This window comes from Urocitellus parryii, chromosome 10 (genome assembly GCF_045843805.1).
Source record: "Urocitellus parryii isolate mUroPar1 chromosome 10, mUroPar1.hap1, whole genome shotgun sequence".
Taxonomy (NCBI): domain Eukaryota; kingdom Metazoa; phylum Chordata; class Mammalia; order Rodentia; family Sciuridae; genus Urocitellus; species Urocitellus parryii.
In genome coordinates, this window is record NC_135540.1 from 107,271,313 (window position 1) to 107,285,709 (window position 14,397).

Here is a 14,397-nt window from a genome sequence, read left to right on the forward strand (position 1 = left end):
TCTGCAATGACCTTTTTCCAAATAAGGGCACATTCTGAAGTATGTGAGGTATGGGCTTCAACATAGGAATTTTGTGGAGATATGATTAAGTCCATAATACCAGGCACCTTTGACAGTTTCTCCTGCCTAGAACATTTGCCTGTCTAGTAAATTCTGCTAGATCCTCTGCCTAGCTGGCCTCTGTTTATTCATGCATATATATTGAGTTTTTTATGGGTGTCAGAACCTCCTCTATATCCAGGGAACACAACAAAGAACAAGATAGGAAAGGTTCTCTCCTATTATGGAGCTTAGTCCCAGCATAGGAAACAGAAAGTAAACGAGGATCTAAAACATGTAGTATGCAGACTATGGCAAGGTCTATGAAGTACTGTAAGGCGCGTGGGACTTCAGGGGGAAGATTGCCACCGGCACAGGGGAGTTGAAATTTTAAGGAGCATGATTAGGAAAGCCTACCAACCTTGAAAGAGATGGTGATGGTTGAGCCAAAACTAAAGGAATGAGGAAGAAAGACTCCCTGTATCTGGGGGAAGAACATCTCAGACAGAAGGAACAAGTGTGGGCGTCCTGAGGCAAGATCACACTTTGAGGAGTTCCAGGGACACCTGGAAGCTAGTGCAGCTGATCCTAGTGCACAGGGGCAGAGCAGGGGGAGCTGAGGCCAGAAAGGTCACATCGGAGGCTGATGTAATGTGGCAGGTAAGACTCTGGCCTCAGCATAGAGGCTGCTTCCCTGTGGAGTTAGTCTGGTGGGGCCCCTTTGAGCGCTCCAGTGCCTCCCCTCTCCCAGGGCCTTTTAGCCCACATGCTCACCACCTGTTTGCTTGTCTGTATTCTCCGCTTGTTGGCACAGGGCAGAGCCCAGGTTTATCTTATTTACTGAACACTTGGTCATCTGGCACATTATAATACCTCAGTACAGATCTCGGTGAATTATTAACTACTTTCAGACTTTACAGAAAGTTCTTATAATCTTCGTGTAGTTTAATGTTTGTAACCATTTTCTTTTCTGTTTGCATTACCTCTCTACCTAGGCTGTTAAAAATGAAGTGAATGTCCCCTGTTTGAAAAATTTCGTGGAGATGCTTTATCAGACTACTTTTGAACTGAGCTCCAGAAAGAAGCATTCTTTGGTATTTAGAAATATTGTAAAGCTTTACATGTTTAATTGGGAGTTCTAGCAGTTGATTTATGAATTCAGGAAAGATTAAGGAGAATTCTAAAATCTGAAATTGTAAAATTCCTGAAGTACAACACTAGGGAGAGTTTTTACATATGTATTTTCTATTCTTAATTTATGCTATTATCTCTGCCTCTGATAGGTTATTCAGACTTCCTCTTAGGAATTTACATATCTTGACAGGTCTTATAAATTTCATATTATGGGAGAGATCAAATATAGTCCTATATTTAACCATAAATTCCTTTACTTTGCATTATAATACATGTATTCCAAAGTGTTTGATTTTTTTTTAAAGGAGACATTCTCTAACAATATCGCTTCTATTCTGAGATTGAAAGCATTTTTTCCATTTAATCCTTCATTCCATGTTACTTTTCTATAGCTTGGAGAAAGTTTGAAAACTGGGCAAATACTTGACTATCTAAACTAGAGATCTAGCAATAATAAGCATTGATTGTGCCAGGCCTTGAGCTAAGTCCCTTGCATTGTCTTTCTTAGAGCCTCATGGCAGTGTAGGACATTTGTGATTATCATCTCCTACTTTACATGTTTAGTGCTTAATGTAGCCATAGGCTTGGCAAATAGAAAGCCAGAACTTGAATGCCAGTCTCTCCTTTGATCCTAGGACCTGTGTTCATAACCACCATATTGGACAATGGACAAAAGGGTCCAAGGAGAAACATGAGCATGTTCTAACTGTGGGAGATGGTAGTTCAAAATGTTTTCTTTCCACTATTATGTATAACTATAATGTACTAATAAAAACTTTCAACACACAAAAAAATTGTTCTTACAGAAAATGTATCCTTTATCATTCTTTGTGACATTGTTCTATGAAATTATATTATTACAAATGGGAAAACCACATAGTAAGTTATTTTAGTTTCCTTGTTTGTTCATAAGAATAAATGAAATAATCATAAGTCATAATTTTTTTCACGAAAAATGTTAATTTTCTCTTTTCCTATCTCCTATAGGCTTTATATCCACTAATTACCTGCCTTTTATGTGTCAGTCAGAAACAGTTTTTTTTAAATAACTGGCATATTTTCCTACAGAACTGTTTGTCACATTTAAAGGTAAGATGTAATTACATTTCTCACCTGTGAATTACAGAATAAGATGTATTCATTTCCACAAATACATTGAACAGTATATAACAAAACTTCCTTTTCTAAAAAAATGTTTTTTTAGTTGTAGATAGACAAAACCTTCATTTTTTGTTGGTGCATTTGAATAATACTTTGCCACATTTAGTTCTCCTTTAGGGAATCACATATAGAAGTGCATGAACTTTTGATGGAAAATGTAGTTTGACTTAAGACAAAACTGTGTATTTTCGTGGGTCATCATTTATACTATATTAGATCTAGCAATATTGGTTAATAAATAAATTTCTTAAGAATTACAAGATGCCAGATGAGATGATGCACACCTGTAATCACAATTCAACCTAGCCGGACCCTGTTTCAAAATTAAAAACAGAAAGGGATGGGAATGTAACTCAGTAGTTGAATATCCATGGGTTTGATCACTACTACTGGGGGGAAAATTATGCAAGTGTTACTTAATATCATAAAACCTTCCATATATTTATTTTGTCTTTTGTTTGTTCACTTATTTATTTGGTACTGGGAATTGAACCCAGAGGTGCTTTATCCACCGAGCTACATCCCCAGCCCTTTAATTATTTATTTATTTTTGTACTGGAGATTAAACTCAGGGGCACTTGGGCACTGGACCACTGAGCCACATCCCCAGCTCTATTTTGTATTTTATTAGAGACAGGGTCTCACCGAGTTGCTTAGTGCCTTCACCATTGCTCGGACTGGTTTTGAACTCGAGATCCTCCTGTCTCAGCCTCCCGAGCCGCTGGGATTATAGACATGTGCCACTGTGCCCGGACATATTTTATTTTTTAGACAGGGTCTTATCAAGTAATTTAGGGCATTGCTAAGTTGCTGAGGCTGAACTCAAACATGCACTCCTCCTGCCTCAGCCTCCTGAATCATTGGGATTACAGGTGTACTTCAATGCACCTGGCTTTTCTTCTGTTTTGAGAAAATTTCAGAAATGTTGGCTCAAGTCTGAATAATATGAAAAGAGCTTTGATAATAAAATATCACAAAAAGTGCATTTAATTTAAGTATAACTGGTCACATTTTAAGTGGGCTATTGGATCCACGTGAATGTAAAAGCTCCTAAAATAATTGTGATTTGAATGAAGGAATACTTGCTGCCAACACTATTTGACGTATCCAGGTTCAGTCTCCCTTAGTGTTGACAATATCTGTAAGAGATAGGACTTTCTTCTTTCCTACTCTGCTAGCAGGACTCTCTTTTCTTCTTTGGCTAGGAATATAGTTAATATCTGACACAGAGGAGGGAATACTCACCTTATGTTATGTGAATGCTCAGTGTGGATACTTCTTTCATAGACAGATAAGACTGTGAATATTTGCTGAAAAGCTTTGCAGACATGACATTTCCTTTCTTGTTATTCCTCTAAGTTTGACTTGAGACTAAAAATCTTTAATAGTGAAAGTGAGGCATAGGTAGATTAAATGACCTCTCTCTGGCCAGACAACTCATGTTGGTATTGTGAGAACTAGGACTGCTGTTTTCATACTTCTGGAAAGATTCACTGGGTGTAATCCTGTATATTGATTTCATAATTTTATGTATCATTTTCAAAACTGCTTTGATTTCTTAGTAAGGCATACTAAATATATGTCTTTGAAAAATACTTTTGTCTCCTTCTAGATGTATTTTGCTATTATTCATATTTGGATAAGAATTGATATACCTTCTTTGCTTGCGAAAATTATCAGAACCGAATCAGTGAAGCTGATTTAACTCTTTATGTATTGCAACAAGGAAAGACATTTTATTTAATTAATTGCATCATATTTGTTTCTGTCCTTATTTTGATAATTCCTACAGATATAGGTACTAAAGGTAATGGATCATTTTCTGGGTAGTATAAGTTTTCATACTTAAAAAAAAATATTTTTAAGACATGCATTTAAGTGTTTCTGGAAGGTTGCTTTGTTTCATGACAATTCATACTTTTCTGTTGCTGTTGGAATTTTTTTTTAATATATATACACATTTCCACCTAACATATTTGCAATACTTTCTCGGTACCTTAACTTTTTTTTTTTTTTTTTTTTTTTGTCTTAAGGCTTTCATTTAAATTGCTCTGTTTTCTTTGAATCCTTATCTCCTGTTAAATATTTCTGGCATATTGTCCATTTTCATTAATGGCATGATAGCAATCTGCCAGACTAAAGGAGATAAGAGCCACTTAGCATGAATATTTGGAATATAATTGTCTTGGCCATTAACCCTTAGCTTACATTAAGGCTCTATTCAGCAGAAATTTTATGACTTGGCTTCTGTCTATTAAGTTTTCAGTAATGTGGCTGTTTGCATAGTTGAAGTAAGAAGTTTCAAGCATTCAAGGAAAAATTATGGTAGTTGTCAGTTATAACAGTTATAATTTATTTTGTTTCTATATTGGAAAAATTGATCCAGAATGAAGGCCTTACCTAAATTGATAAAGGTGATCAATTATTTTATTTGATTCAAATAATCTCTTAATTTAAAAAACATCTACAACAGTTTTTCACTGATTAGACTCATTTATTAGGACTAATTTTTGTTAATGTTTACTGGATGCTAGATTCATTATCTCATTTAATTTTCACCGAATAGAATATATGTAACCCATGTTTAGGAAGCTAGTAAATGATAGAGCTTTGCATCCAGATTTGCCTATCGTTATATAATTTCTGCTGTCTCTGGTCCACCATATTATCTGCAAATGTACTATGAGGAATGTTGCTGTATTGAATATTTTAAGAAAATCTTTTGGCTATAATTCTGGGATTTTAAAAAGGCATTATCTCTAGAATCATAAAAATAAATATGGTGAATTTTCAAGGCACTTTTAAGATATTACTATACCAATTTTTTTTAGCTGGTGACCATGAAAAATGGGCTTGATTCCTGTATTCCCAGAAATAACATGCAAAAGAGTATTATTTAATTTTCCCTAAAGAGTTATATTTCTTATTTATGTCCCAAAGAGTATTTGGTAGCTTTCTATATCTATTTTATCAGTTTAGGTGCTTAAGTGAAAAGTGATTTTCAAGTTTTTGAAGAATTATTAAGGGAGATAGAGGAATAATAGGAGTAGATCACAGTTAAAAATAATCGATACTTATTTTCTTTAAGAAAAAATTGAAGTTGTTTGAACTCACGAGTAGTGTTTTTAGAGTAAAAATTAGGCAGTTAAAATTTTAATTGTTTGCTGTTAGTTTGAGTGTTGTAGGTATATATCCCATGATGCCCAAATTGTAGATTCTTTTCCCCTTAGAGTATCTGGCCACCATCTTGAAAGTTTCAAATTTCTTCTAAATAGAGACCTTGGTGAAGAGCCGTCTTGTTTTGTGCTTATTTTCATCTAACATGCATGTGCTGCATCTCATGTTTATGTTTGCTGTCTCACATTGCTTTATTTAGATGCCATCTAACAACAGTATCAGAAAACAAATAGAAACACTCCAGGTGAGTTGTGTTGATGTTACAAAGTAACATATTGCTTTATTTTCTTTAAGTGTGGCATTTGTTTTTCCTTTACCCATTGTTGCATTGCATGTCTAATGTATTTGTTCAAACCTGCTTCTGTTAATGTTAAAGAAAGGGTGGCCCACAGCAGGGCATTCTTCAGAGGTTTATGATTAATGTAGCCCCAAGAAGGTGGATTTAAGAGAAAGAAATGATACTGAATGCTGATTCTGCACCAAACTTTACTGCTTAAAAATAATGTTTAATTCATATTACATAACTGTTATAAATCAAAGTAAGTGTTAGGTGATCATTTTCCATTGCAATTAAGGAGATAGTAGCTTAGATTTTAAATGTGATCTTGATGAATGAATTTTTTAAAAACTTTTATCACATGGGTTTGAGGTTTCTTAAAACATATTTTTAGTTGTAGATGGACACAGTATCTCTATTTAATTAATTAATTAATTTAAAATTTATTTTTTAGTTGTAAGACACAATACCTTTATTTTATTTATTTTTATGTAATGCTGAGGATTGAACCCAGTGCCTCACACATGCTAGGCAAGTACTCTACTACTGAGCCCTAGCCCCATCCCGGGTTTGAGTTTTTAACAAATTATTTTTTTAAGTCCAGAGTAGAAAAAAGGGAAGAAACATTAAATGATTCCCACAAAGGTCATATTTAACTGACTTATCAAAACTTTGTTGTATGCTAATGTTATTTGGCTTTTATTTATGTGAAAATCTGATTATTCAAGTTACACCAAAATTGTGACTAGGAAATTTCATCTCCTCATGTAAGGTTCAGATCAATTTAGGATTCTTTTTTTATTTGAACATATATAACAGCATTGTGGCAATTGAAAATCATTAATAATTGCTTTTTTTTTCATCACTTATCATCTTGCTTTTTGCATATTGTGATGGTGTTAACTTTGTAGTCCATCTTGGAAAGTCTGAAACTCAATTTTTTTGTACCAGATATTTTATCAGTTCAAATAGTTGAAGTATGTTTATATTTAATCTTTTATATGAGCACATTATTAAATTCTCATTTACATTAATTAGGACAAATATTTTTAATGTATAATTTTCCTTGACATTTTAGAAATATAATTTAATGTAAGTTTAACTTGGCATATATATAAAAACTAGTTAAACTAGTTTTTAAAAAAATATTTTTAGAGAAGTTTTAGGTTCACAGCAAGATCAAAAGGAAAGAACAGAAATTTCCCATATTTTTCCTCTTCCACAGTTGTATTCCCTCCCCCATTTTCAATATCCCTCAGCAGAGTAGTACAGATGTTACCATTGATGAACCTACCCCAGTGCATGTTATCACCCAAAGATGGTAGTTTTACATTAGAGTTTAATGTTGGTCTAGTACATTCTGTGGGCTTTGACATGTATCCACCATGATAGTATTAAACACAGTTTATTCACTGCCCCAAACATCTTCTATACTCTGCCTACTCATCTTTCCCTAACTTAACTCCTTGCTGAACTCATATTTTGATATTTGATATCTGGGATTTAGATGCTAGAAAAAAGTTGTGTTCTGTTAAAAGCATTATTATAAAAAGCATTATATTGGTATATTGGTTGTTTATTAGTAGCATACATATGTTATATGCCACTTCAGTTACATTTTTAACAAGTAGAAAACTACTTGAGGAAGTGTATTTGAAATTTGGGATCATTATTGATCTGGCAGATCAATGTTGATTAATTTGAGACTCTTGACCAGATGAGTAATTGATTTCCATTTCTAATTTTATCAAATCTTCATGTATATAGATGTACAAGCAATTATGTTTTCTAGTAGGTAAGTCTTTTATGAAAATACTCCCAGTTATCTTTTCACATTTCTTTTAATCATATATTATAGATATCTATTGTAGTATATCTCAAGAAAATCAAACAGAATGGCTAAAGTTATTTTTAAAAACTCTTCGTTAGTTGATGTATATAAAATAATCTTTAGCAATAAGAAATACCACAACCAGATTATAAAAGTGTAAATGTACAGTATCTTGATGAATGAATTCTACAAATAATTAACAGATGTTTAAAGAGTTTCTCTTAATGAAGGAGGTGATTAGCTACATTTTTTAAATTCACAATTAAATTTCATTACATGACTGTGGTCATGTAAGAATTGTACTTTTAAAAACACCTAGAAAGAAACAGTTTGCTGATCAAATTGTGACTGAAATAATAATAATTTTGTGATTCCAAATAACAATAATAATAATTTAAATAATAATGTTCTGATTTCCAAATGAAAGTTGGAGGTGTAACACCTACCACTTAGTGAACATCTAACAGGTACTGTGTACTGTCCCTGGTGCTTTATAGATACTTTCTTAATCCATGAGATAGGTGCAATATTTTCTCCATTTAAAAGATGAAGAAGTTGTGGTACAGAGTGATTTAACAGTGCCCAAGGATGGATTTGGATTTGATTCCAGGTGTTTTTAATTTTAGAATCATGCTTTTAACTCCCTGGTACATAGTCTCTCTTATAAGAATATGCATTCAATAATAATTGACATTATATCATATATGCAAATGACTATAATACCATTTGTTTTTTTAAACTTTAAATGCAAATGGGCTGCAAATGAATTAGTCTAAATATGAATAATCTTCCTGTCATGTCAAACAAGTTCTTATTTGAATGACTGGAAGCTGTAGAATTGGACTATTGTAGTATGAACTATTAAGTAATTTGTGTGTATAACTTTGGAGTCCTAGAAATATTGCTAGAATTCTATATTTTGGTATGTTATTTTGAGAGTATAAAGAAGGGCTTAGAAGCACCTTTTTTATGGTTAGTTTTGAGCCATCTTTACTTTCACTTACTAAATATTTAAACATCTTTTAGATTGAGTTTAGTATCCGGAGTTGGAGGCTTTTAGTTGTTGGCAGAGATATGATCTTAGTTGTTGCAAGTGTTTTTAATAAGTGTGTTCTTATTCTGTCTTGTTTTTAAACAGAATAAAGATCCTAAAATGTCTCGAGTTGCACTGGAATCCTTGTATAGATTGTTGTGGGTTTATGTAATTAGAATAAAATGTGAAAGCAACACTGTAACTCAAAGGTGAGTACCTTTGTTTTAAAATATATTTAAGATAAAGTGTTGGGACTGGGGGACATTGCTTGGTGGCAGAGCAACACATGCTTAGCATGTACAAGGCCCTTGGTTTAATCCCCAGCACCAAAATTAATGAATTAATAAAAGAAAATCTTGTTTAAAAAAGAATCATGCTAACAGAATTTTAGTTAAATATTTGGAGGAAGGAATAGAAGTTCTCTTGACATAAAGAATAGGAAGACCTTTTTGCTAATATGCTGTTAACTTCATGGTTTCATTATGTTGAAATCTTTTCTTCCTGTAGTCGTCTCATGAGCATAGTGTCAGCACTTTTTCCAAAAGGCTCCCGAAGTGTGGTTCCTCGAGACACACCTCTCAACATATTTGTGAAGATTATTCAGTTCATTGCTCAGGTGAGTAATCTATTGTCATAAATTGGAGTTCAAAAATTTTTTTATACATCTAAAAACTTGCCATCAAAACATGGGTTAATGTTGAATGGTGAAAGGTAAGATTGCTTATTAAATAGTAAAAGAAAAATATGTTAATTTTTTTGAGGGAGGTTGACAAAATAGGTTTTAATCGTTAGTTTAAATACTTTAAGAACAACAGAAAGATGCACAAGTTTAAGCATTTTCAATTTAGGAAAGGCAGAGTGTCTAATAAGTGTCTAATATGTTAGTCCATTCACTAATTATCACTGAGTATCCTAAAAGATTTCTTTGAAAATTATTTTTATAATCTGTCTTCACCCAGGTTCTCAGGTACAGATACAGAATCCACAGTAGCTAGTTAAACCCACAGGGACCTTTTAAGGAAGACACATAGCTCACAGAGTCACTAGCAGGATTCAAACAAGTTCTTATTTGAATGACTGGAAGCTGTAGAATTGGACTATCAGAAGCTGCTCCCCCTACCAGAATCAAAAAACTGTTAAATAAGGAAGTCACTCTGGGTGAGATCATGCATGCCTGTAATCCCAGTGACTCTGGAAGCTAAGGTAGGGGGATCACAAATTCAAAGCCAGCCTCAGCAACATAGCAAGATGGTCCATGAACAACTTAGTGAGATCCTGTCTCAAAATAAAGAATAAAGTGGGCTGGGGATGTGGCTCAGTGGTTAAGCATCTCTGGGTTCAATCACTAGTACCAAAAAAAAAAAAGGAAGTTGCCATATAGGATGAGTATCATGCCTTGATCCCCACTGGTAAAATTGATTCCTCCTCTCTTCTTCACCCCCATGCACTTTTTCTTCCTCATGACCCCCGACTCACATTAGTACATCACCTGGCAGGATTACATCACATACTGAAGCCTTTTTTTGTAAGGCTTTCTCTGAAATATAATTTTAGCTGCTGCCTTAAAGGAGGTTATTAGAAAGGGATTAAATGTGTGTTGAGTGAGCTAATCAAAGGTTTTTGCCATATTCTTTTTTGGGACATCAGCCCTGGAGAAACGGGTAAGATTACTACCTCAATTTAGAAAGATGCTCATTCTAGAACAAATTATTATGTTCTCTTAGCACTGAAGCTATGACAGTTTAGATGATCTATAATGAAATCTTTTTTTTTTACAGTGAAGAAATTAAGGACTATTTAAACAAATACATTTCAATTTATTAGAGCAGAGAAGTAATGATAATTAGATAAGAGTATCAAAAAGACTGATAAAACAAATTGTGTCTTAGAGCTAATGTTCAGAAAACTAATGTCATTAGGTTGCCTTTTTCTTTGTTTCTAGAATTGTGCGCATCCCAGCACAGCAGTAGATCTGTAACACTCCTCTCAAACATTGGTTAATCCGATGATTTCTCTTTTTTTCCCTTGGAGAGCTCCTTGCCAGAGCCCTTTCGCCCTTGACTTGTGGCCCTCAAGACTTGCTGTACACTTGTCATCTTAGGACTTCCTTTCGTCATCCTTCTACCAATTCTTTCACTTAGATTATAAATAATAAGTCATATTTTAACCTTAATTCATATGTATTTTTCTTCTGTTTAAATGTATGGATTTTTTTAAGGCACAAACCTGTATCATTGCCATTATATGCACAATTTTTAGATGGGACTTAATATATACTAGCAAGTTACGTTTTTTTTTGTTTTTTTTTTAAATAGGAACGTTTGGATTTTGCAATGAAAGAAATAATATTTGATCTTCTCAGTGTTGGAAAATCTACTAAAACTTTCACCATTAATCCAGAGGTAAGAATATATATAATATACTAATAATGTATATTTCTATATACCATATATAATAATATGCCATATATAATTACTACCATATATAATATATATACCACATATAATAATTATATACCATATACAATTACTACCATATATAATAATACATGGTAATAATATACCTTCCTGTACTATTTACTTATTTCCTTTGAGCAAAGTTTCTGGTATCAAAACTTTTAGGTTTAAATCTTAGTTCTACTTATAACTACAACCGTGATTCAGAACAAGTTATTTCACCTCTCTGAGCCCTGCCGAATGATTTAATGGTCATGTTAAGCCTTGTAGGAAATAACAGAGGGATTAAATTCTCCAAGATATGTAGCTCATCTGGCTTCTAGAAGTTCTGACATGAACTTAGGTTTCTTTTACTTTGAATGATTTCTATTTAAGGTGCTTATTAATAAATATCAGCCATTCAGCATTTTTTGAGCACCTAAAATATTCCAGGCACTATTCCAGGTGTTACAGAAAGACAAGAATCCTTTTACCCAGAGGAGCTTACAATAAAAAATAGTAATAATATGTAGTAAATATTATATCCTACCTTTGCTGATTTTATGCTTGAGTCTTTATGTTTCAAAATATTTTATGACCTAATTTCCTAAAGACATTTGAAAATATAAAAAGCTACATTTGAAAATATAAAAAGGCAAAGTAGTACTGGGGCTTTAGCTCAGTGGTAGAGCACTTGCCTTGCACATGTGAGACACTGGGTTCAATCTTCAGCCCCACATAAATAAGTAAAGATATTTTGTCCATCTACAACTAAAAAAATACTTTTTTAAAAAAAAAGACAAAATAGGTGTTATCTTTGTTCTTATTTATTTTAAAGTACTATGCTGGTCCTCATAATTGAATTCTAAGATATATGTTTATGTGGTAACAAGTGGATTTGAAAGTTATTCAAGTTTTTTACTTGTAGGTTTTAAAAATAAGCTAATACTTAAATTGGGTAGATAGGAGTGTTTTTTGTAGATAACATATTTAACGTGGCTTCCAGCAACAAAAGTCAAAGAACAGAAGATTTTTTTCTTGAGCATTCATTTTAAAAAATATTCTCTCCATTGAAGTTGATTTCTGAAAGTAAAAATATTTTCCTCACCAAAGTTCTTACTAGGACTAGGAAAAGTTTTAATTCTGTTGGTTTGTTTTAAGGGGTATTGTTATCATTCAGGCTTACTATATTAGGATTACATTTGATCTGTATTCCCTATTTAGGAATCTTTTTAAGCTTGTGAAAGCTGGTTTAGTTAAAAATCACATAAAATTATCCCTTAACTCTCTTATTCAAATTACAAATTGCAATATGTAAAAAGAAGGTACAGGTGAAGCAACTGCAATTAACTTGCTATACTGTAGAACTTCCTGCTGCTTCTACTGGTCTCCTGCGACTGAATGAAGCTTGACCATCTGATAGGTAAAGGGAGGGCTTCATTGCCCTGCCATGTCTAATGATGAGTGAAGCTTAATGTTTTCATTTTATTTAGACAACAAAAAATGTATAAATGATAGTTTGGTTTTCTTCCTGTATTCCAGTGAACTCTACCTAGCCCAGTCACTGGGAGGAGGCTTGCAGCATGCAGTAGAGAGCATTGGTGTTAGGTTGGAGCAAGTTACATCTTGGGCTGAAGTGGTAGGGATGCAGACAGAGCTGGCAGGCTATTCACTGAAAAATGGAATATCGAGTAGCAATCAAGTTTGGAGAAAATATTAAGTCAATCTGGGGCATCTTTTGGATGTCTGAGAAGAGAGATCACACAGGTCTGAGGGTCTGAGTTTGGAGGAAAGGCATGGGATTTGTTAGTGGTCTGGGATGGGTGGTATTTGAATCTGTGAGTACGGGAACTTTCTTTGGGAGAAAATACATAATGATAGAAGGAGGAAGCTTAGGAGTCTGACATGCAGGTAGTGATGAAATGGCCAGTCCATGGTACAAAATAGCAAAGGAAGGGAGTGTGTCAGGTGGGGAGGAGCACTTAGTGGTACCTGTGCTACTGCAAAGTCCAGTAGGATTCCAGAGAAGGCCCACTGGTCACTGATGAATGAGAATTGCTTCAGAGAAGCAGTATGGAAATATCCGGTGCATTAACATACCTGAATATAGTTAGATGGGTATGTTCAGTTGAGAGGGAAATGGCGAAGATGCAAAAAATGAGAAGAGATCATTGATGGTGGAATGTTCCAGAAAATACAAAAGCATATAGGATTTTAAAAAGTAGGAAGGTCATCATCGCCTGCACTGTATCAACAGCAAAGAGGAGTAATAAGAGGTACTATTCTGAGTAGATTGGTACAGTTTGTGGAGAGAGGTTGAGAAAAGTTTTTTCTCACTCTTGAGAATTGAAAGAAAAGTCATTTGCTTAGAAAGAGAAAAGTATGGACCGAAGAAGTCAAGGTAAAAGAAAAAGGAAGAGGTTTGGAATACACTTGGAGGGTAGGAGAGACACTTGACCCAGAAGGGAATGGGTGAGATTTGGGGATTTGATACTAAAGCAAAACTCTAGTGCCTAGACTGGTTATTTTTCCTTCTGTCTTCTTTCTGCCATCTCCCCTAGTGTTATTCGGTAATATATTTCTCACATGAAAGAAGATAATGTATGGCACTGATTTCTTCCTTTTGAAACTTTTTTTCCCCTAAAGAGAATGAACATAGGCCTCAGAGTCTTCCTTGTAATTGCCGACAGTTTGCAGCAGAAAGATGGTGAACCCCCGATGCCCACAACAGGAGTTATTCTTCCCTCAGGAAATACTCTTCGTGTGAAGAAAATTTTTCTTAATAAAACTTTGACTGATGAAGAGGCAAAAGTCATAGGTTAGTGTCAACTGGAAGAAATAAATTACTTTGTAACATTGTTTAATATTCTTTCTAAAATTATCTGATCAAATCTAAAGTATATATTTGCTAAAAATGGTTATTTTAGTATATACATTAGTATCAAATAAATACATTTTTTATAATGTTTATATGTCTTCATGTTGAGAGTCTTCCTGTTAGATCTAATTTCTCACAGGATATGGCTCACTCAATTTTATCCTTTCTTCTAGTTAATTTGTACTCTCTGCATAATTTTTGTACAATTCCTCCACTTATTCCAAAATACTAAAGCTGATCAGGAGAAGAATATTTTATAGTTGAAACTCCTTCTTTGTGATCATAATAGGTTCATGTCATTTAAAGATTGATAAGGTCAGGCTTGGTGGTACATGTCTGTAATCCCAGTTACTCCAGAGATACAGGATGGAGGATTGCAAGTTTGAGGCCAGACTGGTCAACTTAGTGAGACCCTGACTCAAAATGAAATTT

General features: G+C 33.8%; 1 protein-coding gene across 1 annotated transcript in view; it reads left to right on the forward strand.

The window, feature by feature from the left end:
* The window catches only part of Fryl (FRY like transcription coactivator), a 232,914-nt gene that overhangs the window by 132,165 nt on the left and 86,352 nt on the right, over positions 1-14,397 (forward strand). The window contains exons 12-17 of the mRNA XM_077803150.1: positions 1,035-1,133; positions 2,161-2,262; positions 8,758-8,861; positions 9,160-9,268; positions 10,968-11,054; positions 13,734-13,905. Coding sequence (XP_077659276.1) covers positions 1,035-1,133; positions 2,161-2,262; positions 8,758-8,861; positions 9,160-9,268; positions 10,968-11,054; positions 13,734-13,905 — 673 coding nt within the window. The remainder of the gene's footprint in view (positions 1-1,034; positions 1,134-2,160; positions 2,263-8,757; positions 8,862-9,159; positions 9,269-10,967; positions 11,055-13,733; positions 13,906-14,397) is intronic.